Source organism: Lagenorhynchus albirostris, chromosome 18 (genome assembly GCF_949774975.1).
Source record: "Lagenorhynchus albirostris chromosome 18, mLagAlb1.1, whole genome shotgun sequence".
NCBI classification, from domain to species: Eukaryota; Metazoa; Chordata; class Mammalia; order Artiodactyla; family Delphinidae; genus Lagenorhynchus; species Lagenorhynchus albirostris.
In genome coordinates, this window is record NC_083112.1 from 33,041,967 (window position 1) to 33,066,500 (window position 24,534).

At 36.5% G+C, this 24,534-nt stretch overlaps 1 protein-coding gene across 8 annotated transcripts in view; it reads left to right on the plus strand.

Moving 5' to 3' along the window:
- Positions 1 to 24,534, plus strand: part of TDRD3 (tudor domain containing 3) — a 201,138-nt gene that overhangs the window by 85,460 nt on the left and 91,144 nt on the right. For 3 of the 8 annotated variants that reach the window (XR_009536768.1, XM_060129155.1, XM_060129162.1), the window contains exon 3: positions 2,685 to 2,750. Coding sequence is in view for 1 of the 8 variants with exons in the window: in XM_060129155.1 (XP_059985138.1) it covers positions 2,685 to 2,750 (66 nt within the window). In the remaining 7 variants the exon portion in view is untranslated. Of the gene's footprint in view, positions 1 to 2,684; positions 2,751 to 10,465; positions 10,622 to 20,329; positions 20,349 to 24,534 lie in introns of those variants that run through there. The other 5 variants (XM_060129159.1, XM_060129156.1, XM_060129158.1 and 2 more) reach the window with 3 other exon arrangements.

Here is a 24,534-nt window from a genome sequence, read left to right on the forward strand (position 1 = left end):
ATCACATTGTTAACACAAATAATTTAGGCCGTGAACCACAGTTTCAGTTAGGGAATGGTTCAAGTGCCAAGTTCCCAGATGACACCTTCGGGCCAACTTTGTAAGCTGGCCCTTCTAAAGATAGCAGCCTCAGAGCTGCTATGTAACTCTTTTCTGCATGGGTTTTTATGTTGAAAGGAGGGAGGTTCTTAATTTTTTCCTCTGTAGAATGAGGAGTAAGGATATTAAGAAATAACCTTGAAATTCAGCATGTAGTTTTGCGTTCAAATTCCTGAATTATTCAGAAAAAAATTAAATGATAGCCTAGTCTTAAATTACTAAATAATATGTAACAGTAAAAATTTTAAAGATTATTTTTAAATTTGTTTTAAGATTCTGTGTAATACAAAATGATTTGCCTAATAGATATTCTGCTGAACTTACTTGAAAAAATAGTCAGGAATCTTTTGTGCATGTGCACACGTGCGTGTTATATATTTCTCCTGCATAATTGCTTATTCACTATAAATATATTTTTGGACCCAGTTATCCTAGTGACCCTGATATAACAGCATCTGAATCATAGAATTGCCTTTGCAGAACTCATAAATTGACTTTGAATTTAGGATGTTTAAAGATTTGGTAGGTCATTTTCATCTTGCTAAAAGAACAATGAAATAACATTCCTTATATGTGTGTAAGGCACTTTGAATATATTGTCTCCTTTCAGCCTGACAACAGCTTTGGAAGATAGAATTGGTAATATATTTTCCATGTTACAGAGGAATAAATTAACTGGATTTAGAGAATTTCTGACGTGTCCCAGGTCATATTAGTTAATTACAGTATGTAGTAAATCAAAGTTTAGGATTTTAGTCTAGTGCTCATTTCTCATTTATATTAATGCCTCATTTTATTTTAATTTTTTAATTAGTGATAAAAACCAGAAATGAAGGACTATGATGTATCATAAAATTTTTATGTATTCTGTTTTTTATACATATTTAAATATTTCAGCTTTTGAGTGACTTCAAGATAATGCTTATGTTTTTATGAACTGTTAGTTGTATTATTGACTTGTACACGTTCAGATGATAACAATATGCATGTTTTATATTCGCTAAAGTAAACATGATAGCTAACATTCATTAAATGCTTACTGTTTGCAAGTCATTGTGCTGAATGCTTTACATGCATTATTTAATCTTCAAAACAATCCTAATATAGGAAATGCTAGTATAGGAAAGTATTTTTTTCCCCATATGTTGCTTAGTATTTTCAAAGTCAAAGACATGCAACTTGAGGTATGGTTTATAATTCTTTCACTCTATTATTGGGTGAAGGCTGCAAAAAGGATAAACCTGAAACATTGTTAAACAAGTATTTGGATTTGGGGCTTAGTTTACCTGGCAGTTCCATTCAGTGACTTTTACTTAGGAGTGATCCTTGCATTACATTGAGAAATAAATTATAAATCATTGTAGTAAAAGACTGGAAAGGATCTGTGAGGGTTGTATAACATGTATGCTTGTTTCTTAAGCTGACCATATATGGATATTTCAAGTAAGAGGATATTCTATTATTGTAGGTGTTCAAAGAAGACTATCCTACTTCTCTATATGTAATCCTTTTATAATACAGTAATTTTAATCATCTAGTATTTTCTCCTTAAGTGTAATATAAATTTCTCCCTTATAAATTTTGTGATTAAATGCACTCTAAGTCTGTTTTGTTTTGCTCTTGAGGCAATGAAGAGCTTCTCTTTACTATATTTAAGGAATAACAAAACAGTACAAATTTAGTTATTAATCTAACCTCACTATCTCAAGCAGCGATATAATTTCTTAGCTTAAATAATTAGGCCTTTTTCATGAGTAGTATTAGTTTTCTTCTGAACAAATTTCTTACTTTTCCTTTAGTTTTCACTTCTTCTTACTTAAAGAAGACAAAATCCTGAAAAAGTCTGGTTTTTTTTATGTAGACTGTGTAGTTGAAGTTCTGATTTTATGTCAGAAATCCTACAACTTTATCTTAGTCCTATGTTGTTCTTTTTTGTTTTGCTTTAGTTTGCTGAATAATATGTACTTGGGAATTTTCATGTGGTTAGTCATTTGTTCACAACTTCTGTTTCTGTAATTTGTTTAAAAAGCAAATGAAATAAGTATTTACTACAGTATAGTCTTACGATTTCTTGCTGTTGCAGTGGTATTGTTCTCTGGGATATTTTTATGTTGTGTAGCTTTGTTATGTCATAAGTATCACAGCCTATAGAGTAATGTGTTTTCATGTCTCTGCATATCAAGGTTAGATAGAATTTAGTTGTCAAAAATATACTCTGTTTATATGTTCAAAGTAGTCATTTAGTTTTGGATTGTGGCATTAATTTTTTAGTAAGACTATATAGTTTCATAAAATCAAGTTTTAGATTTTAATAAAGAAGACTTAGTAAGTTAAAAGGGTATCTAGAGAAGTATGACCAGATATAAATAAGGCCTTTGATGTACTTTAAACAATGTATGTATGGGACTGTGTTATTAGAAAAGATTGATTTTATATATATATAGATCTCATAATCAGTTGAAAGACATTTATTTAAAGTTTGTTCCACACACCTTAAGTAATTTTATCTTTTGTTGGTGAGTGAAATTAGATTTAGATTCACTTTTCTCTATAATTTTATGTTAATAATAATATTTTTATTTTAGACAGACTTGAGAACAATTGGCAAGAAATTCCTCCCCAGTGACATCAATGGTGGAAAGGTGGAAAAGGTAATGAAAAATGTTAACTTCCTGAATTATGCTAAGTACAATAAATATGAACATCTACTAAATTCCTGGAATTGTTTTTTGTCAATGAAGACTGCAACTTCAAAATATTTTGGAGGTGAACAAGTGACAGAGTTATCATTATAGTGACTTCCTATACACATGGAAAATTATTAAAGCTTAAACTTTTAAACTTTTGGTGACTTTTCAACATTAAAAAAGAACTTTTGTTTCAGGAATTGTAACTATGACACACTTACTTTACATGTGAGACTTACCAGATATTATTGGTGCTCAGGAAAAGGACCTTTTTGTATCTTTTTATTTTAGTTACCTGTTAACCATATTTGTTTAATGAACTTATTAATATAAAGCTATAAGATTGGGAGTGTTAGAAGCATTTTGGCAAAGCTGTGCATTTGGTTGCTGCTATCATTTTGTGTAACACATATATGTATTCATGTTATGAATTTTTTCAGTGATGTTTTTAAAATACAAGGATACAATTTTTAGATACCAACTAGTCAGTCTTTTACTTCTTATTCATTTGTATTCAATTTCTTCTTTTTATTTGAAAATACATGTAAATTGCATCAACCAAGAATTTTATATGTGCTACTGCTCACTTTTTGAACTATTACGGAACATCATTATCTATAGTTTAAAGAAATACTTTGAATGTATATGTTTTGTGTTTGAATAAGTATTCTTATCATTTTAACACTCAGATATTTAAGATAGTTGCTGTACCTCAGATATTTTAAATTTTAGATAATTTTAAAAGGTCTGAAATGTAACAACATATTTTCCACATTTTCCCTTATGCAGTAGATGGTAATCATTTAGCTGGAAAGAAAACAAGAGTTTATTTTATAATTTACAGTAGTTTTTGAAGCAGATACTCAGAGAAGAAAGTTCTACAAACTCCTCAGCAATTCATTTTAATGTTTAACAACACTCTGTGTCAGCAAACTTTAATTGTATTTTAACCTAAATTTCTTATGATGCAACTTGAAGTCCGTAACGTCTTCTTTGTCTTCCCTCAGGGGAAATGGAGAACATCTGGTTACCTTCCCTTGTGAATAAGTCTTCATATACTTGAAGCCTTGTAAATGTCAGTACCACAGGTTTCTTCTTGCTAAAGCCATCTGTCTTGGTTCCTCTGTTTATTCTGTCTCAGGCATTCCGTTCATCTTCATTGTTCTTCTCAGAGTCCTCTCCAGTTCCTTACATTTCTTTTTCTGGTTGTGGTCGTAATTCTCAGAGTTCAGCATACATCAGAATCATCCTGAGGCCTGGCTAGAACACACATTGCCAGCCTCTAACCTCTCCTGCTCCCACACATCTGTCTCCATTGAACTGGGATAGAGCCCGAGAATTTATATTATGAACAAGTTTCTGTGGGATGTTGATTCTGCTGGTCTGGGAACCATAATTAGAAAACTTCTCAAGTATAGAACTCCAAATTATGCAGGAGTCTTGGACAGGTCTGATGAATGCAACAGTTCTTTACAGGAAAAGTAACTAACATCAAAGCAGTGGCTGCGCATCCTTATGCTAGTTGATTTAAGAAAACTAGCATTCTGGATTATTGATTTTCCGTTGTTTCTTCGGGTGTCTTTAGGGATTCTCAGAACCTATCTCTGCTATAAGCTCATGGGGAAAGGTACTGATAAGAGTTTTCTCTTCCTCCAACTTCTCAGAGCATTTTTTAAAAAATACTTTATCAGTTATCTATTTTATACATATTACTGTGTATATATCAATCCCAATCTCCCAATTCATCCCACCACCGCCCCCCAGCCCCGCTTTCCCCCCTTGGTGTCCATACGTTTGTTCTCTACATCTGTGTCTCTATTTCTGCCTTGCAAACTGGTTCATCTGTACCATTTTTCTAGATTCCACATATAAGCGTTAATATACGGTATTTGTTTTTCTCTTTCTGACTTACTTCATTCTGTATGACAGTCTCTAGGTACATCCACATCTCTACAATGACCCAATTTCGTTCCTTTTTATGGCTGAGTAATATTCCATTGTATTTATGTACCACATCTTCTTCATCCATTCGTCTGTCTGTGGACACCTAGGTTGCTTCTGTGACCTGGCTATTGTAAATAGTGCTGCAATGAACATTGGGGTGCATGTGTTTTTTTTTTTAATTAATTTTATTTATTTATTTATTTTTGGCTGCACTGGGTCTTTGTTGCTGTGCATGGGCTTTCTCTAGTTGTGTTGAGTGAGAGCTACTCTTCATTGTGGTACATAGGCTTCTCATTGCGGTGGCTTCTCTTGTGGAGCACGGGCTCTAGGCATGTGGGCTTCAGTAGTTGTGGCACACAGGCTCAGTAGTTATGGCTCACAGGCTGTAGTGTGCAGGCTCAGTAGTTGTGGCACACGGGCTTAGTTGCTTCGTGGCATGTGGGATCTTCCTGGACCAGGGCTGGAACCCATGTCCCCTGCATTGGCGGGTGGGTTCTTACCCACTGTGCCACCAGGGAAGTCCAAAAGATGCATGTGTCTTTTTGAATTATGGTTTTCTCTCGGTATATGCCCAGTAGTGGGATTGCTGGGTCATATGGTAATTCTACTTTTAGTTTTCTAAGGAACCTCCATACTGTTCTCCATAGTGACTGTATCAATTTGGCTGTATCAATTTACATTCCCACTAACAGTGCAAGAGGGTTCCCTTTTCTCCACACCCTCTCCAACATTTGCTGTTTGTAGATATTCTGATGATGCCCACTCAGATCAGTGTGAGGTGATACCTCATTGTATTTTTGATTTGCATTTCTCTAATAATTAGTGATGTTGAGCAGCTTTTCATGTGCCTCTTGGCCATCTGTAAGTCTTCTTTGGAGAAATGTCTACCTAGGTCTTCTGCCGATTTTTTGATTGGGTTGTTTGTTTTTTCAATATTGAGCTGTATGTGCTGTTTATATATTTTGGAGATTAATCCTTTGTCTGTTGATTCGTTTGCAGATATTTTCTCCTATTCTGAGGGTTGTCTTTTCATCTTGTTTATAGTTTCCATTGCTGTGTAAAAGCTTTTAAGTTTCATTAGGTCCCATTTGTTTATTTTTGTTTTTATTTTCATTACTCTAGGAGGTGGGTCAAAAAAGACCTTGCTGTGATTTATGTCAGAGAGTGTTCTTCATATGTTTACCTCTAAGAGTTTTATAGTGTCTGGTCTTACATTTAGGTCTTTAATCCATTTTGAATTTACTGTGTATGGTGTTAGGGAGTGTTCTAATTTTATTCTTTTACATGTAGCTGCCGAGTTTTCCCAGCACCACTTATTGAAGAGACTATCTTTTCTCCATTGTATATCCCTGCCTCCTGTCACAGATTAGTTGACCATAGATGTGTGGGTTTATCTCTGGGCTGTCTGTCCTGTTCCATTGATATATATTTCTGTTTTTCTGCCAGTACCATATTGTCTTGATTGCTGTTTGTAGTATAGTCTGAAGTCAGGGAGTCTAATTCCTCCAGCTCCGTTTTATTCCCTCAAGATTGCTTTGGCTGTTCACGGTCTTTTGTGTCTCCATACAAATGTTAAGATTTTTTGTTCTAGTTCTGTAAAAAATGCAATTGGTAATTTGATAGGGATTGCATTGAATCTGTAGATTGCTTTGGGTAGTATGGTGTTTTTCACAATATTGATTCTTCCATTCCAAGAACATGGTATATTTCTCCATCTGTTTGTGTCATCTTTGATTTCTTTCACCAGTGTCTTACAGTTTTCTGAATACAGGTTTTTTTTTTTTTCTTTTTTGTGGTACGCGGGCCTCCCACTGTTGTGGCCTCTCCTGTTGCGGAGCACAGGCTCCGGACGCGCAGGCTCAGTGGCCATGGCTCACGGGCCCAGCCGCTCCATGGCATGTGGGATCTTCCCGGACTGGGGCACGAACCCGCGTCCCCTGCATCAACAAGCAGACTCTCAACCACTGAGCCACCAGGGAAGCCCTGAGTACAGGTCTTTTACCTCCTTACATACGTTTATTGCTAGGTAATGTATTCTTTTTGTTGCAAGGGTGAATGGGATTGTTTCCTTAATTTCTCTTTCTGATCTTTCGCTGTTAGTGTATATGAATGCAAGAGATTTCTGTGCATTAATTTTGTATCCTGTAACTTTACCAAATTAAGTGATTAGCTCTAGTAGTTTTCTGGCTGCATCTTTAGGGTTACCTATGTATAGTATCATGTCATCTGCAAACAGTGATAGTTCTACTTCTTCTTTTCCAGTTTGTATTCCTTTTATTTCTTTTTCTTCTCTGATTGCCATAGTTAGGACTTCCAAAACTATATTGAATAAGAGTGGTGAGAGTGGATATCCTTGTCTTGTTCCTTATCTTAGTGAAATGCTTTCAATTTTTCACCATTGAGAATGATGTTTGCTGTGGGTTTGTCATATATGGCCTTTAATATGTTGAGTTAGGTTCCCTTCCCTCTATGCCCACTTTCTGGAGATTTTTATCATAAATGGGTGTTGAATTTAGTCAGAAGCTTTTTCTGCATCTATTGAGATGATTATATGGTTTTTATTCTTCAGTTTGTTAATATGGTATATCACATTGATTGATTTGCATATATTGAAGAATCCTTGCATCCGTGGGATAAATCCCACTTGATCATGGTGTATGTTCCTTTTAATGTGTTGTTGGATTCTGTTTGCTAGTATTTTGTTGAGGATTTTTGCATCTATATTCATCAGGGATATTGGTCTGTAATTTTCTTTTTTTATAGTATCTTTGGTTTTGCTATCAGGGTGATGGTAGCCTCATAGAATGAATTTGGGAGTGTTCCTTTCTCTGCAATGTTTGGAAAAGTTTGAGAAGGATAGGTGTTAGCTCTTCTCTAAATGTTTGATAGAATTCACCTGTGAAGCCATCTGGTCCTGGACTTTTGTTTGTTGGAAGATTCTTTTTTTTTTTTTTGCGCTACGTGGGCCTCTCACTGTTGTGGCCTCTCCCGTTGTGGAGCACAGGCTCAGAACACGCAGGCTCAGCGGCCATGGCTCATGGGCCCAGCTGCTTCACGACATGTGGGATCTTCCCAGACCAGGGCACGAACCCGTGTCCCCTGCATCAGCAGGCGGACTCTCAACCACTGCGCCACCAGGGAATCCGTGTTGGAAGATTTTTAATCACAGTTTTAAATTCATTACTTGTGATTGGTCTGTTCATATTTTCTATTTCTTCCTCCTTCAGTGTTGGAAGGTTATACCTTTCTAAATTTTTGTCCATTTCTTCCAGGTTGTCCATTTTATTGGCATAGAGTTGCTTGTAGTAGTCTCTTATGGTGCTTTGTATTTCTGCGGTGTCCATTGTAATTTCTCCTTTTTCATTTCTACTTTTATTGATTTGAGTCCTCTTCCTTTTTTTCTTGATGAGTCTGGCTAAAGGTTTCTCAATTTTGTTTATCTTCTCAAAGAACCAGCTTTTAGTTTTATTGATCCTTGCTATTGTTGTCTTTGTTTCTATTTCATTTATTTCTGCTCTGATTTATGAAATCTCTCCTTCTACTAAGTTTGGATTTTGTTTGTTCTTCTTTCTCCAGTTCCTTTAGGTATAAAGTTAGATTGTTCATTTGAGATTTTTCTTGTTTCTTGCTATAAATTTCCCTCTTAGAACAGCTTTTGCTTCATCCCGTAGGTTTTGGATCATCGTGTTTTCCTGGTCATTTGTCTCTAGGTATATTTTGATTTCCTCGTTGATGTCTTCAGTGATCTCTTGGTAATTTAGTAACGTATTGTTTAGCTTCCATTGTTTGTGTTTTTTATGTTTTTTCCCCTGTAATTTATTTCTGATCTCATAGCGTTGTGGTCTGAAAAGTTGCTTGATATGATTTCAATTTTCTTAAATTTACCAACGCTTGATTTGTGACCCAAAATGTCATCTATCCTGGAGAATGTTCTGTGTGCACTTGGGAAGAAAGTGTAATCTGCTGTTTTTGGACGGAATATCCTATAAATATCAATTAAATATCTGGTCTATTGTATCATTTAAAGCTTATGTTTCCTTATTAATTTTTCGTCTGGGTGATCTGTCCATTGGTGTAAGTGCGGTGTTGAAGTCCCCCACTATTATTGTGTTACTGTTGATTTCCTCTTTTATAGTTGTTAGCATTTGCCTTATATATTGAGGTGTTTCTATGTTGGGTGCATATATATTTATAATTGTTATATCTTCTTGGATTGATCTGTTGATCATTATGTAGTGTCCTTCCTTGTCTCTTGTAACATTCTTTATTTTAAAGTCTATTTTATCTGATATGAGTATTGCTACTCCAGCTTTCTTTTGATATCCATTTGCTTGGGATATCTTTTTCCATCCCCTCACTTTCATCCTGTATGTGTTCCTAGGTCTGAAGTGTGTCTCTTGTAGACAGTATATATACACGTCTTATGTTTGTATCCATTCAGCAAGCCTGTTTCTTTTGGTTGGAGCATTTAATCCATTCACACTTAAGGTTATTATTGATATGTATGTTCCTGTTCCCATTTTCTTAATTGTTTTGGTTTTGTTTTTGTAGGTCCTTTTCTTCTCTTGTGTTTCCCACTTAGAGAAGTTCCTTTAGCATTTGTTGTAGACTTGGTTTGGTGGTGCTGAATTCTCTTAGCTTTTGCTTGTCTGTAAAGCTTTTGATTTCTCGATAGAATCTGATGAGATCCTTTTCAGGTAGAGTAATCTTGGTGTAGGTTCTTCCCTTTAATCACTTTAAATATATTGTGCCACTCCTTTCTGGCTAGTAGAGTTTCTACCGAGAAATCAGCTGTTAACCTTATGGGAGTTCTCTTGTATGTTATTTGTTGTTTTTCCCTTGCTGCTTTCAATAATTTTTCTTTGTCTTTAATTTTTGTCAGTTTGATTATTATGTATCTCGGCATGTTTCTCCTTGGGTTTATCCTGCCTGGGACTCTGCGCTTCCTGGACTTGGGGGCTGTTTCCTTTCCCATGTTAGGGAAGTTTTTGACTATAATATCTTCAAATATTTTCTTGGGTCCTTTCTGTCTCTCTTCTCCTTTGGGACCCCCCTTAATGTGAATGTTGATGCATTTAATGTTGTCCCAGACGTCTCTTAGGCTGTCTACATTTCTTTTCATTCTTTTTTCTTTATTCTGTTCCACAGCAGTGAATTCCACTATTCTGTCTTCCAGGTCACTTCTCCATTCTTCTGCCTCAGTTATTCTACTATTGATTCCTTCCAGTGTATTTTTCATTTCAGTTATTGTATTGTTCATCTTTGTTTGTATGTTCTTTAATTCTTCTATGTATTTGTTAAACATTTCTTGCATCTTCTCGATCTTTGACTCCATTCTTTTTCCGAGGTCCTGGATCATCTTCACTATCATTATTCTGAATTCTTTTTCTGGAAGGTTGCGTATCTCCACTTCATTCAGGTGTTTTTCTGGGGTTTTATCTTGTTCCTTCATCTGGTACATAGTCCTCTGCCTTTTCGTGTTCTCTATCTTTCTATAAATGTGGTTTTCGTTGCACAGGCTGCAGGATTGTAGTTCTTTTTGCTTTTGCTGTCTACCCTTTGGTGGATGACGCTATCTAAGAGTCTTGTGCAAGCTTCCTAATGGAGGGACTGGTGGTGCATAGAGCTGGGTGTTGCTCTGGTGGGCAGAGCTCAGTAAAACTTTAAACCACTTGTCTGCTTATGGGTGGGGCTGAGTTCCCTCCCTGTTGTTTGTTTGGCCTGAGGCGACCCAGCGCTGGAAGGGACAGGCTCTTTAGTGGGGCTAATGGCAGATCCAGGAGGGCTCATGCCAAGGAGTACCTTCCAGAACTTCTGCTGCCAGTGTCCTTTTCCCCGTGGTTAGCCACAGCCACCCCCCACCTCTGCAGGACACCCTCCAACAGTATCAGGTAGGTCTGGTTCATTCTCCTATGGGTTCACTTCTCCTTCCCCCTGGGTCATGATGCACACACTACTTTGTGTGTGCCCTCCAAGAGTGCAGTCTCTTTTTCCCCCTGTCCTGTCGAAGTCCTGTAATAAAATTCCACTAGCCTTCAAAATCTGGTTCTCTGGGAATGTCTTCTCCTGTCGCCAGACCCCCAGGTTGGGAAGACTGATGTGGGCTCAGAACCTTCACTCCAATGTGTGGACTTCTGTGGTATAATTGTTCTCCAGTTTGTGAGTCACCCACCCAGCAGTTATGGGACTTGATTTTATTGTGATTGCGCCTCTCCTACTGTCTTGTTTCGGCTTCTCCTTTGTCTTTGGATGTGGCGTATCTTTTTTGGTGAGTTCCAGTGTCTTCCTGTCGATTTTGCAGCAGTTAGCTGTGATTCTGGTGTTTTCGCAAGGGCGAGTGAGCGCATGCCCTTCTACTCTGCCAGCTTCTCACAAAGTTTTGTAAGTGGTCTCTTCAGAATTTCCTTTGAATGTAGCTAACAAAAAATATATATAACTTAGAATATTTGAATCTAGAATTTTCTTTGCCAAATTTTATCCTTTGAAATATTTTTAATGCTGATGTAGATTTAGTTTATACGTAAAATGAAAAGACAGAAAATAAGCTCTGTTCACATGAAATAGAAGTAGAGTGGGATTAACTGCCTTTCTGCTCTTCCCATTTATATTTTTCCTTCAGACGCCAAGTATAATTCTCTTCACATTATTCGTGAAAATGTTCTGAAAATTAATTTTAATAGAATTTTTAGAAGCCAACGCACGGGAATTACTCATTTTATTTGCCTTTGGTTAAAACTGCATACATTATATAAAAATATAACTACTTTCAGGCAAAAGTAAATGTTTAAGGAATGTATTTTTGACATGAATTACTTGTGTGTCTGTCTGTAAACTAAGACTAATACAGTAAAAGTTGCTTTATTTGTGCCTTTATTGGAAAGCTTTATTACCCAGCACTTCATCATGTTAATGGTGACAGAATCATTAAGACATGGGTCTAGACACTAAAATTATATAATAGTTCTTATTTAAAATAAATTTTAAATAAAAAAATTTAAATAAATTTTATTTTAATCTGTGCATAAGATAAGCAGAGTATTTGAATAAGTAATCTTCCTGTTCCTTGAACATGTCAGATTTTGGTATAAAATAATATTATTTTCTAATTTTCTTTTAATAGTAAAAAAAAAAGCAAATGGAAGAAAGAACTGTATTACCTAGTGATTTTCCAAATAGATCATACTAGAAACTAATTTTGCAAAAACTAATTTAGACAGGAAATTTAAAGTGTGAGATAGACTAGCTGTCCCAGGAAGCAGAGGCATGGTTTTGCTGTGCTTCAGATACAATGTGGAGAGGGAGCAGAAAACAGTAGGGGCTGGTAACATATTGGACAGATACAGATTTTAGAATTATTGGACTAGATTTAAATCTCATTCTTCTGCTTATTATGTTTTTGTGACTTCTGGTAGTTATTTAATCTTGCCAGATTTTAATTTTCTTATCATTCAAATATTATGTCCCTTATGACATTGAAGAATTAAGTGACATTATCTATGTGACATCTTAAATGTAGCGCAATGTGTATGGCAAGTATTGAGCATTATGAGACATTTAGGATGGTATTTTTGTCCTGGAGATCTAAGAGTGCATGTTTATTACCTCAGTTTGTTATCTTGTTACTTAGAGATCTCCAAGGGAATGCAGTAAATGAAGTAAGGCAAATGGATACTTCATTATTGACTGTGTTTTAGCCCCAGCCCCTAATGCAGAACTTTATCACTTGAACTAGGTTGATCTTAGTATAATAGAATCAAAGTAGGTCAAATTTCTGCTTTATTTCTACTAAGTTCCATGCTTGCCTGTGATATTACCACTCCTAAGAGAGAAAGCCAAAGAAAAAAGAGTTGGAGAGCATTTGCCCCAGTGTTTAAGAAGCAAATCCTTAATAAGCAAGAGAAGAGAGGAGGCTGTCTTTTTAGGAGCTACTTCCATTAGTTTTGTGTGGGTTCTTTAAAAGAGCCTGTAGTCCTGTGTCTTCTATCCCCCTTGGAAGCTTATTCATTAGGCCTCAGGCTCCATCCAATGTACTAGAGATTCTGCAAGACAGAGCAGTAATCCTCTTTAGAAGTAGATTAAAGGAATGTAGAGAGGAGTCTTCAAACTTCTTCTCCTGAGAGGCCAAAAGTAAATGCTTACATGCTGTGTATTGTTATTATCATAACTAATAAGACTTAGATAACAGCATTTTCAGCATTTGGAAAGGAAGTGTAGAGAGAGCTATGATCCGGTAGGAGAGGTGGTAGGTCTGTAGTTAGGAGAAGACAGTTAATCCTGGAACATTGTATTTACATCTGTTTTGTCCGAAGACAAACTGGGACCTTCAGAAGGGCATTGTCATCTGAAGTTTGAAACTGAAGTCTTAACAATTCTATTAGTTATCACTGATTATTTTGTGAGGAAGTAGGATGGCCAAAAAAATGCAAGTAACTTTGTTAGTAATTACTGTAAGTTCTGTTCACATTCTTTTCTCTTTCCTCCCATCCTCTTTTTTTTTAACATCTTTATTGCAGTATAATTGCTTTACAATGGTGTGTTAGTTTCTGCTTTATAATAAAGTGAATCAGTTATACATATGTTCCCATATCTCTTCCCTCTTGCATCTCCCTCCCTCCCACCCTCCCTATCCCACCCCTCTACCATTCTCTTCTTAATATTATTTTGCAGTTCCCATATTTTCTCCTTAAGGTTGCTTGCAACCTTGATGCAAAGGTTTCAGACAAATTTAAAAAGTAGTTAGAGTGGGAAGATGACACTTTTCTCCAGGGTTCTAAGCCTAAGCTAGATTTTCCCATAAGCAGTTTATGTTTGACTTTTAGGCCATAAACGTTTTTAGAGTGGAGCAATATGTGCCGAGGAAGCTATATGCTGCAACTTCTCAGTTTTTCAGGGCAGGCTTTGTATATCTAGATATTACAAGGTTCTGGAATATTTAGCTTGTAAGGTAAAAATCATGGAAAGAAGTCATGACAAAATGGAAGTAAAACTATGCTTCCTATAAAACTGTTTAATATTTTTCATATTCTTCTCCAAGTTTAATATTTTGTTGTAGTTATTTTCATAGCTTTAGCCTTTGAACCAAGGTGTAGAAGTTACTTATAAAATATAGGTTAATGTAAAAATGCTTTATTACCAGTCCAGCTGTGTGAGGACTTTAATGCATTACTGTGAAGCCCTAACAGGAAAGGCTTTCCAGATCTGTGTTTATTTTTTCATCTAAGTTTTAGGACTGACAGGTTGTATATGCATGTTTTGTTTTTTTTTCGGTACGTGGGCCTCTCACTGTTGTGGCTTCTCCCGTTGCGGGGCGCAGGCTCAGGGGCCATGGCTCACGAGCCCAGCCGCTCCGCGGCATGTGGGATCCTCCCAGACCGGGGCACGAACCCGCGTCCCCTGCATCGGCAGGCGGACTCTCAACCACTGTGCCACCAGGGAAGCCCTGTATATGCATTTTTAAATGTGAAACTGCGATTAAAGGCCTAAATCTTTCCGGATAGAAGTGACCTTCTCAAAGCCTCAGCAACACCAACATCAACCACAAGATGGCTTCACTGCCTTAAAATTCAAACTGAATGCCCTCTCACCCTCAGACAATATAGAACTTGGATGTTTTCAGAAAAAAAATAATTGAAAAATGTTTTAAGTTAAATAAATTGTGTCATGTTTTATTTATGTTAAAAAATAATACAATTTACCAGTGTTTCTTTTAGTGAGTTATTAAAATTAAACATGCACTTTTAATTTTAGAAAAATGGATTACTAAAATTCTGATATTACTGTGCTTTATTTACAAGCACTTATTGGTAATTATTAGTAGGACTTCTGTGTAGTTTGAAAGCAACTGCACAAAACAATCTATAGAATATATATTAGATACTCTAATAATAATTGAAAAACTGTTCCCTTTTTTTTTTTCTAATTCTCCCAGAAAACGAAAAGCTATAGCAGTGGAGGATGGAAATAGGCAAATGACACATTGAAAGAAGTGTTACGTTTGACTGGAGTCCCACAATGTTTTTCTTGTAATTGATTGGTTGTAATTGCCCTGATTGAATAAAAGCAAATTATCTGCTGTGCTGTTACTTTGATGTATAAAGTGATGTTTTTTCAGGCGATCTCAAGTTTGGGAAAACCTATTCAATATTTTGTTGTCTTTTTGTCTACTAGACATTTATAATACCCTGTTTTTAAAATTTCTAAGGGGTAGAAACTTTTAGATCTTCTAGTAGGTATACCACCATATTTATGATTCAGGAAGTTTTTCTTTTATTATTATTTATTTATCCATTTAAATTCTCTTGACATATATGAATATCAATTGAAAAATTTGAAATCAGGATTAGGGACTACCTTCCCAAAGCTATTTCTTTCAATGTTCCTTTTGCTTTTTTTTTTTTTTTTTGCCGTACGCGGGCCTCTCACTGTTGTGGCCTCTCCCGTTGCAGAGCACAGGCTCCAGACACGCAGGCTCAGTGGCCATGGCTCACGGGCCCAGCCACTCCGTGGCATGTGGGATCCTCCCGGACTGGGGCACGAACCCGTGTCCCCTGCATTGGCAGGCGGACTCTCAACCACTGCGCCACCAGGGAAGCCCTCCTTTTGCTTTTAACCTGCTTTCTTCTTGACCTTTATTGGTACAAGCCCCTAACTTACCTAGGAGAACCCTGGTTTTCAGTAAACACTTCTTCTTTCTCTTTATTGAGAACCTACTTTGTGCCAGGTCCCATGTTAAATAATCTGTGTAATCTTCAGAACAGCATTGAAAAAGAGAAATCATTACCAATCTCTGTTTTACTTTAGAGATGAGGGAACTGCAGCTTTTCTAAAATCATAGTCTTTTGTTGCTATAGGGCCTTAATAATTGCCATGTGAATGGAATGTTCTTCCCTCAGCTGTCAGGAAAACTGCTATTTAGTCTTCAAATTCCAACTTGAATGCCACTTCTCTTCTAATTTTCTTGACCTCTTTTGAACAGAATTAATTTTTAAGAGTTATTCCCACTGCCCTTTATACCTACATGTTTTTAGTATGTAACAAATTTTATCATAGTTTTAGAATGTATGAAACAAAGAAGACAGACTTTGGTATGTGGCATATCTGAGTTTGAATTCTAATTCTACTTCTTACTGGCTGGGTAACCTCTGTCAAAATACTTTATCCTCTGCTCTCAATTTTCTCATTTAAGACACACAAATGATCCTAATATACTTTTTAGTTCTGGAGGTAAATTAAATAACTTATGTAGAACTTCCCTGGTGGCGCAGTGGTTGAGAATCCGCCTGTCAATGCAGGGGACATGGGTTCGAGCCCTGGTCTGGGAAGATCCCACATGCTGTGGAGCAACTAAATCTGCACCACAACTGCTGAGCCTGTGCTCTAGAGTCTGTGAGCCACAACTACTGAAACCGTGCGCCTAGAGCCCATGCTCTGCAACGAGAAGCCACTGCAGTGAGAAGCCCATGCACCACAACGAAGAGTAGCCCCCGCTCTCCGCAACTAGAGAAAGCCCATGCGTAGCAACAAATACAGCCAAAAATAAAATAAATAAGTAAATAAATTTATTAAAAAAATAACATGTAAAAATCCTGCCACATTTTCTGGTGTATCTAGTAAGTGCTAAATAAATTATAGTAAAAACACAAGGTAACTTTTTTATCAAGCAATTTTTGAATGTATATATGTGCTAAGTGCAGGGGCTGCAGAGATCAACAGGACAGCCCCTGCCTTCTTGAAGCATATACCCTAATAAGATCAAGAAACCAACAATGTCAGTATAGTGGAACAAATGCTATGTCAGAAGTACATACAAGGGAGGGGTAGCCATCTCAGCTTGTTAAGCTTAGTGAGATGAGGTGGAGAGGTTGCTTTTCTTGCTAGACTATTAGTTTTTAGACTTGTAATTCTCAATAAGGGAATAATAGGTAAATCCCCATTTGGGGGAATATTTAACATCTTACAGTGGGAGAGTGTATCTGGTGTGTGTATAAAGATTATATATGTATACACATGCATACACACACACACGTATTATTTATATTTAGAAAATAAAACTACCCCCAAAAAGGTATTTTATTATACAAACTATAGAAAATAGACCTTGACAAAATCTTGCCTGATAATAATACATGGAAGATAAGTAAGTTAACATTTATACTTCCTAGAACCTGAATTCTCTTCCTTTGTTTGGGGGAATTTCCCATTTTCAAAGTCTTGGTGGTGGAAAAGAAAATGCCGGATACTTTTTGCCCAGCCTCCTTTGCACCTATGCCGTGCACATGTACCTCAGCTTTACTAGTTCAGGTATAGCTGCATAGGACACGGGTTAGTCACACAAAAAAGCAGGAACTGTGGTGAATCCTCTCTGGTAGTGGCAGAAGCTACAGCAGGATTGAGTTTCTAGGGTAATAGCTGCCAACAGTGCTGGGGTCAGTGTCCAGGGCTAGTGAAATTGATAGTACAAGGTGTAGAGCTAGATGCTTGAGTGTGCTGGATCTAGCTTGTTCCAACTGATGAAGGCCGAATGTCAGCATCTCTTCCCTGTCTAGAGGTGAGTAGTTGAAATCAGCCATGGAAATTGGAAAATGCTACAAATTAGGGCTTCTTCTCTACCCTTCCTATCCCAAACTGTTTCATCAACATACTACTGCCATTAAACCAGTCTGTGGTTTGATTTTCACTGTTATTCTTGCTGTGAAGGCTACAGACTTAGTTCTCTAATACTCCTGACACTTCTGTGAACTACCCAATGTCTTAATTTCAAAATGTTATGTAAATTATTTGAGCAATTTTAATGTAATATTGGATATATACAAACATATCTCTTTTGAAGCTTAAAAATGAAGTGAGCACCTCTGAAGCCTCAGCCTGATGTAAGAACTGGAACATTACAATGCCATTCTGTCCTACCTCTTCCTCTCCCAAACACCAAGAAATGATTGTTGTGAATTTTGACTTTAGCTTTTCTTGACTTTTGGAAGAAATATTTTAGTTATATATGTAGTTATTTCTGTATAATATATTGTTTTTAAGAGAGAGGGTTTTTTTTTTAATTTAATTAATTAATTTATTTATTTTTGGCTGCATTGGGTCTTGGCTGCTGCAATGGGCTTTTCTGTAGTTGCGGCAAGCGGGGGCTACTCTTACTTGCGGTGCGTGGGCTTCTCATTGCAGTGGCTGCTCTTGTTGCGGAGCACGGGCTCTAGGCACACGGGATTAAGTAGTTGTGGCACGCGGGCTCTAGAGTGCAGACTCAGTAGTCGTGACGCATGGGCCTAGTTACTCTGTGGCATGTGGGATCTTCCCGGACTAGGGCTCGAACCCATGTCCCCTGCATTGGTAGGTGGATTCTTAACCACTACGCCACCAGGGAGGTCCTACTGTTTAGTTTTTAAGCTTTACAAAATGTTAACAGATTGTCTGCTGTAGCTTGCTTTTATCATTCAGTGTGATGGCTGTAACATATGTCCATGTTGTATATACCTAATATTCATTCATTTTCACTTTTATATAATATTAAGCTATCTAAATATACCATAATTTACTTATTCATTCTCCTGTTGATGGATATTTAGATGTGTTTCTTTTTCTCTTCTTTCTTTTTTTTCTTTAAATAATAGATGCACTACTACTACGTCTAGGAACAAACTTGTATATTTTTTCTGATGCATATGTGTAAGAGTTTCTTTAGGGAATATAACCAGGAATTGAATTATTGTATGCTAGAGTAAGCCAGTGTTCAACTTTACCAGATAATGCCAAATTATTTTTCAAAGTGGTTGTACCAATTTGTATTACCTTCAGTAGTGTATGTGAGATCCCATTGATCCATGTCTTTTGTGGCACTTGATATTATCAAATTTTTCTAATCTTTTGGTTGTAACATACATTATTCTTCCTCAGGCTATTCTATCCCTGATGACCTCCTTCCCCGATATACATTTTAGAATCAAATGATCAAGTTTCTTAAAATGGGTCAGAGTTTTGAATGAAATTGCATTGAATCTGCATATCAGCTTAAAGACAACTGACATCTTTATGATAACTAATTACAAGTGAAATGCTGGTAAGCTGCCTCTCTGAAGAGGAAAAAATAAAGCCCTAATATGTAGTAGTTGCCACTATTTGTAGTATAAAAATTCCTGCAGTGGCTGATTATAAGTTATACTATGAAATCACCAAAGCCGGAATTGGGAAGAAGTGCTCATAACAGGCACTTGTGAACTGGCCTGAGCTGGCTTCAGCACACCTTTGGGTGTATCTCTTCATTTATTTAGTTTTGTCCATGAAGTTTTATAATTTATTGAAAGTATATAGGTTGTGTATCTATATGCAAGCTTTATGCTCGGAACTTCCTATTTTTGTTGTTGTAAATGGTGTTTTTTAAAAAAAATACTGTTTTTTTCTCTGTTAGGGGTACATAAAAAGGTAACCAATAATTGTATGCTAATCTTAAATTTGCTATCTTGTACTTATTATTCTTAATAATATATCTGTGTATTATTTTACATTTTCTCTATAAATATGCCTTTTGTTGACACTTCACATGAATGGGATCACACAATATATACTTTGTTGTATCTGGCTTCTTTCACTTACTGTCATGTTTTTGAGGTGAATCCATGATGTAGCATGTATCAGTAGTCTGTTACTATTTATTGCTGAGTAGTATTCCATTGTATGGACTTTACTTTTTCCTTTCCATTCTCTAGTTGATGGACATTTAGATTGGTATGCATAGGTCTCTTATTGTTTTTTCATTGCTACTGAAAGTATGTTTGTGTTTTTATTATTATTATTACTCCTTAGATTGTTTATTTGCATTATTACTCTTTGCTTCCTGGTCAGTCTTGCTCAGTATCAGTTTCATCAGTCTTTGCAAAGAACCAACGCTAGACTTTGTTAACCCTCTTTACTGTATTTTTAGTTTGCTATTTCATTAATTAATCTTTATTTTCTTCTTTCTTGTACCTTGTTTGAACTCATTCTGTTGTTCTTTTCCCAACTTGTTAGTTTGACTCATTTATTTACTTTGTTTTCTAATATAAGCATCTCGAGGCTACTAATTTTTCTTCTACCATTGCTTTAACTATATCCCAAAGGTTTTACACATGGTATTTTCATTATCATTCGGTCCTAAATATTTTTCAGTTTATATTAAGATTTCTTCTTTGTTTTAATAATAGAACATTATCTTTTTTTTTCTTTTTGTTACAGATTTCTAATTCAGTTAGATTGTGGTCAGAGAATTTGGACTGAAAGATAGCTGTATTTGAAGACATTTACATTATGGCTTGATATATATTTATATGTCACATGCTTGCTTAAGGGGAATATTTTTTCCCTTGTTGTTAGGTTCACAGTTCTATATAAATTCTCTAGATTAGGCTTATTGTTTTATAGTCTGTGTTTGATAATTCCAAATTCTCAACTCCTTAGAGTCTTAAATTTTTTTTAAACATTAATATTTTTATGATTCTCAGATTTTGTAGCTTATTTCCTTGTATCATATGTTCTTGTAATTTTATATTTCTTTATCTTTCTGCATGGAAATCTTGGGCACCTGAATCAGGAAAGCTGATAGAAAGGATTATGGAGCTAGTGTGGTGCTACTAACTGACAGTGAGTTGAGATTCTGGCTAAGGTTAACTTTGCTACTTTTCCATAAGCTGAAAGCTGAGGGTCTCAATTGCAGTGTTGTTTCGATCAGAAGCAAACGTAGATTTTCTCTGGAGGAAAATGTCCTCCAAATTGAGACTTGACATAGATGCCTGCATGGGTGACATGGGGAAAGTTCTGAAATTTCTAACATTATAATAAACAATTCTCTTTTGTTCCAGTTTTCTTGAGTCTGATACTATCCTTAGGATGGTACAGGGTGTGACAAATGATACTTTTTTTCTGATTTCTTCCTGTCCCACCCCCATGTTTATTAATATCAAATTTTGTTAAAATGATATTGAGTTATTTCAACAGAGCAAAGAAGTAGATGAGAAAGAGGGTGTCATAAAAATTTATCCCTCAGTCGTTTAAAGCAGCTGTAGGCAGAACCACTATTTCATATTCCAAGGCAACTTACTTGAATCATTACCCAGTTGCTTGGATCCTCAGGTAGAGATGTGAATAGTCCAGCAAAAACTTCTCTTGATATAAATATGAGTGGATGAAAAAATGAGCCCTAGAAAATCTCTGCTGAAGCCACTGGAAATGCTTTTGGAAGTAGTAACAGAGTAAAGAAATAAATTATGATTTTAAGTACTTAAAAAGGACTGTGGAGAATGAAACTTTTTTATTCTCTTAATTTTAACCCACTTTGCAATAATGATGAGATTTATCAGAACTTAATCATACTCATAGATTCCTTCTGAGTATATGGCCCCATTTCTAGGGTTGATGGAAAATGTGATGCTTATGTTGTTAGGTATAGATAGAGTGAGAAATTTATTTCTCAAGGAAATTGATAAGATTATAAAAAGAAATGGCTGGCAGATTTTTCATAGTATCATAGAATGTCTAAATTTAGATAGTTTCTTGATTCCTCAAAAATTCTCAGTTTTAACCATTTATCTAGGTGTGATCAGATTATAGATAAGTGGTTCCATGTCATCCAAACTTTGGAGAGTCTGATTGTAAACAAGAATGTTATTTAATATGATCATTAAATTAATAAACTAATACAGTCATTTAAATCTGACATTCCATGTCAATTGATATGACTAGTTAGGAGTTTAGATGATAGAGAGGTCCATCTACCTAGGGAAAGGAAGGAATGAAGCCTGGATGACTTTTTCTGGCCCCAGAGGATATCTCTGGTGTATACTTGATATTGTTTATTAGAGTTAGAGATCTTCAGCTCGGTGGTTTGTGACCACCTAGAGGGCTGGGATTGGGAGGGAGGGAGATGCAAGAGGGAAGAGATATGGGAACATATGTATATGTATAGCTGATTCACTTTGTTATAAAGCAGAAACTAACACACCATTGTAAAGCAATTATACTCCAATAAAGATGTTAAAAAAAAAGAATTAGAGATCTTTTTTCTTAACTATTTAAAATTTTTACAGTAATTTCTTTTACTTGCTCCTTATTGCTCATGTAAAGGTGAAAGTCAGACATTAAAGAAATCTTGGGCAAAATTAATCCTTGATTTTTATTATTTTCATTTAAATATGATATCTTTTTTCACTTTGGGGTTGCTCTTGATACTAGATGAACAAGGATTTTGAAATTAATTCTCATTCAGTTTTGTGGATGCTTTTAGATGATTTTAGATTTAGGGTTAAAGTTAGGATTTAGGATCTTAACATTTTATTCTGCTATTTGTGTTTTATTTCGATCCAGTACTTCCCTATTTATTTTTTGACTACAGAGGATAATAAACTGAATATTGTAAATGTAATAATGAAAAAAATCGTTATATCTGCAATTTTACTTGTAGAATCTTTCTGAATTGTGGAACTAGTCTTAAGGCCTGTTGATTCAAATTGAGAATTGATTATAAAAAGACTGTGTAATTTGGGAGTTTCTAAGGAAAGTCTAATAAATAGTACCTTCTTTTTTACTTTGGTTCTGAATCGATTGAGAAAGAAAGAAGTGGCAGATGTGGGCCAAAGTATCAACTTTACTACTGATAAAAATTAATTTGGAAGATATGGCTTGGTGGGAGAGCCAAATGGATGCATTAATTGAACCACAAACCTGACAGATTTGTACACTCACTTATTGCAGTGCCAATCCAGTGAAGAGGCTGAGTAGGTACCTCCTCCTCAGGGTCCCTACCTAAATCCCAAGAAAGGAAGGGTGAGGATGAGCCCAAAATATACAGTATATTCCTCTCGATAAGATAAGTCATTTCATAAATGGGTGTGTTAGTTTCCTGAGGCTTTTGTTACACATTCCCACAAACTTGGTGGCATAAAACAACAGAAATTTATTCTTTCACAGTTCTGTGGGACAGAAGTCTAAAATCAAGGTGTCAGCAGGGTTGGTTCCTTTCGGAGGCTCTGAAGGAGAGTCTGTTTCATACCCCTCGCATAGCTTCCAGTAGCTGTGGGCAGTCTTTGGTGTTCCTTGGCTTGTAGATGTGTAACTCCAATTTCTGCCCCCATTTTTTTCTTCCCATGGCCTTTATACCCAGTGTCTTTGTGTTTATTTCCCCTTCTCTTCTAAAGAAGCTCATCATTGTATTTCTCCTAATCCAGGATCATCTCATCTTTAGATACTGATCTTAATTAGGTATGCCAAGTCCCTTTTCACAAATAGGGTTATGTTTACAGGTTCCAGGTAGACATATGTCTTTTGGCAGGACCACTATTTAATACACTAAAAGGGATGGAGAGGCCAGGAGTTGGAGTAGTTAAATAAGTAAACTTGCTGCTTGCTAGGAAACATCAAGATCTGGGACCAGGTGTTCCTCCCTAGCATTCCTAGCTTTTCATTCTCATGGTCAACCAGTTGTAGTGAAACGCCCAAGGTCGCGAGGCCCCTCCACAAGACCACCAGAGTCGAGAGTCAAAGCCAAACGGCAAGGGTCATTTATTGCAGGTTCGAACCTGGACCTCCGCGCACTCGTTGCCGGTGACGCTAAGAGGTCCTGGCGGAGTTTAGTACAGCTCTTTTAGAGACAGGTACAAACAAGTTCGGGACGTTCTGCGGGGCTTTCCAGGGGTGGGGAGTACTGATTGGTTGATTTTTGAACAAAGACACTAGTCGCTGTCTGATTGGTTGGACGGTTGCAGGTTGACTTTTGAATAAAGACACTAGTCGCCGTCTGATTGGTTGGACGGTTGCGGGGGGGGGGGGCGGTCAGCAAGCGTAATTACAGAAGCGAGAGCGGCTAGTTAAGTTTCGGTTTCCTGAGGTTTCGTTTCTCAATTGGAAATACGTAAGACGGGGCCATGGTCACAAAAAGAAATAGTGCAAACAGGAAGACTGATGCAACCCTAGCAGTGCTGCGGCCTCCACCAGCCCAACGGCAGGGCGGCGGGAGGCTGTGCGCCCAACTTCAGGCGGCGCTCCCAAATGTGGCAAGCCCAGCGCCGCGCCCTGGAATGGCCCTTTTTCGGCCCTTCTCCTCCGGGAGGAACAGAAAAGAAACTCCAGGAAAGGCACAAATTGAATGCAGGGCGTCAACTCAGTCCTATTCCCACCAAAGTAGAACATAGCCCCCTCAGTAGGAGATCAGCAAAAATGGTCCTGTTACCCCCTCTGTGATTGCGTTGTTGGCATTATCTTCAATTTGTGTTTCTTTGGCAGAATCTTTTAAAGCCACTTGTCCATTTTGTGATCATTAATAGTTAAAACTAGGTAATATCTGTATATCCATTTAACTGCACACAAATAAATGTCAGTTTGTCACAATACATTGAAAGCAAACAAACCAGTGAAGGTGCCATGTCAACACCCTTGAGATGTAGATATCCCCAAATTCTATAAAGATGCCTTGTTACCTGTATGTCACATGGACTGAATGAGAGTGTCTTTGTTGCTGTGATTATGAAGTATTAGGAACATTTAATTTCTTTCTTACTAAGAATTAAATAGAAACAATTGTTTTCCTCCCACACTTCAACGGATGTGCACTCCCTAGTATCATTGTGGAACACATAAGTCTAGATCACCACTGATTGTCTAATAGAACTTTTTGCAGTGATGTAGGACAGTCTGTATATGTGTTGTGCAGATATGGAACACTCAAAATGTGACCAGTGTGACTGAAGAATTAAATTTTTAATTTCACTCAGTTTTAATTAATTTAAATGTAAATTTAAATAGTTATATGTGGTTAGTAAAGCAAAGGCTAAATATT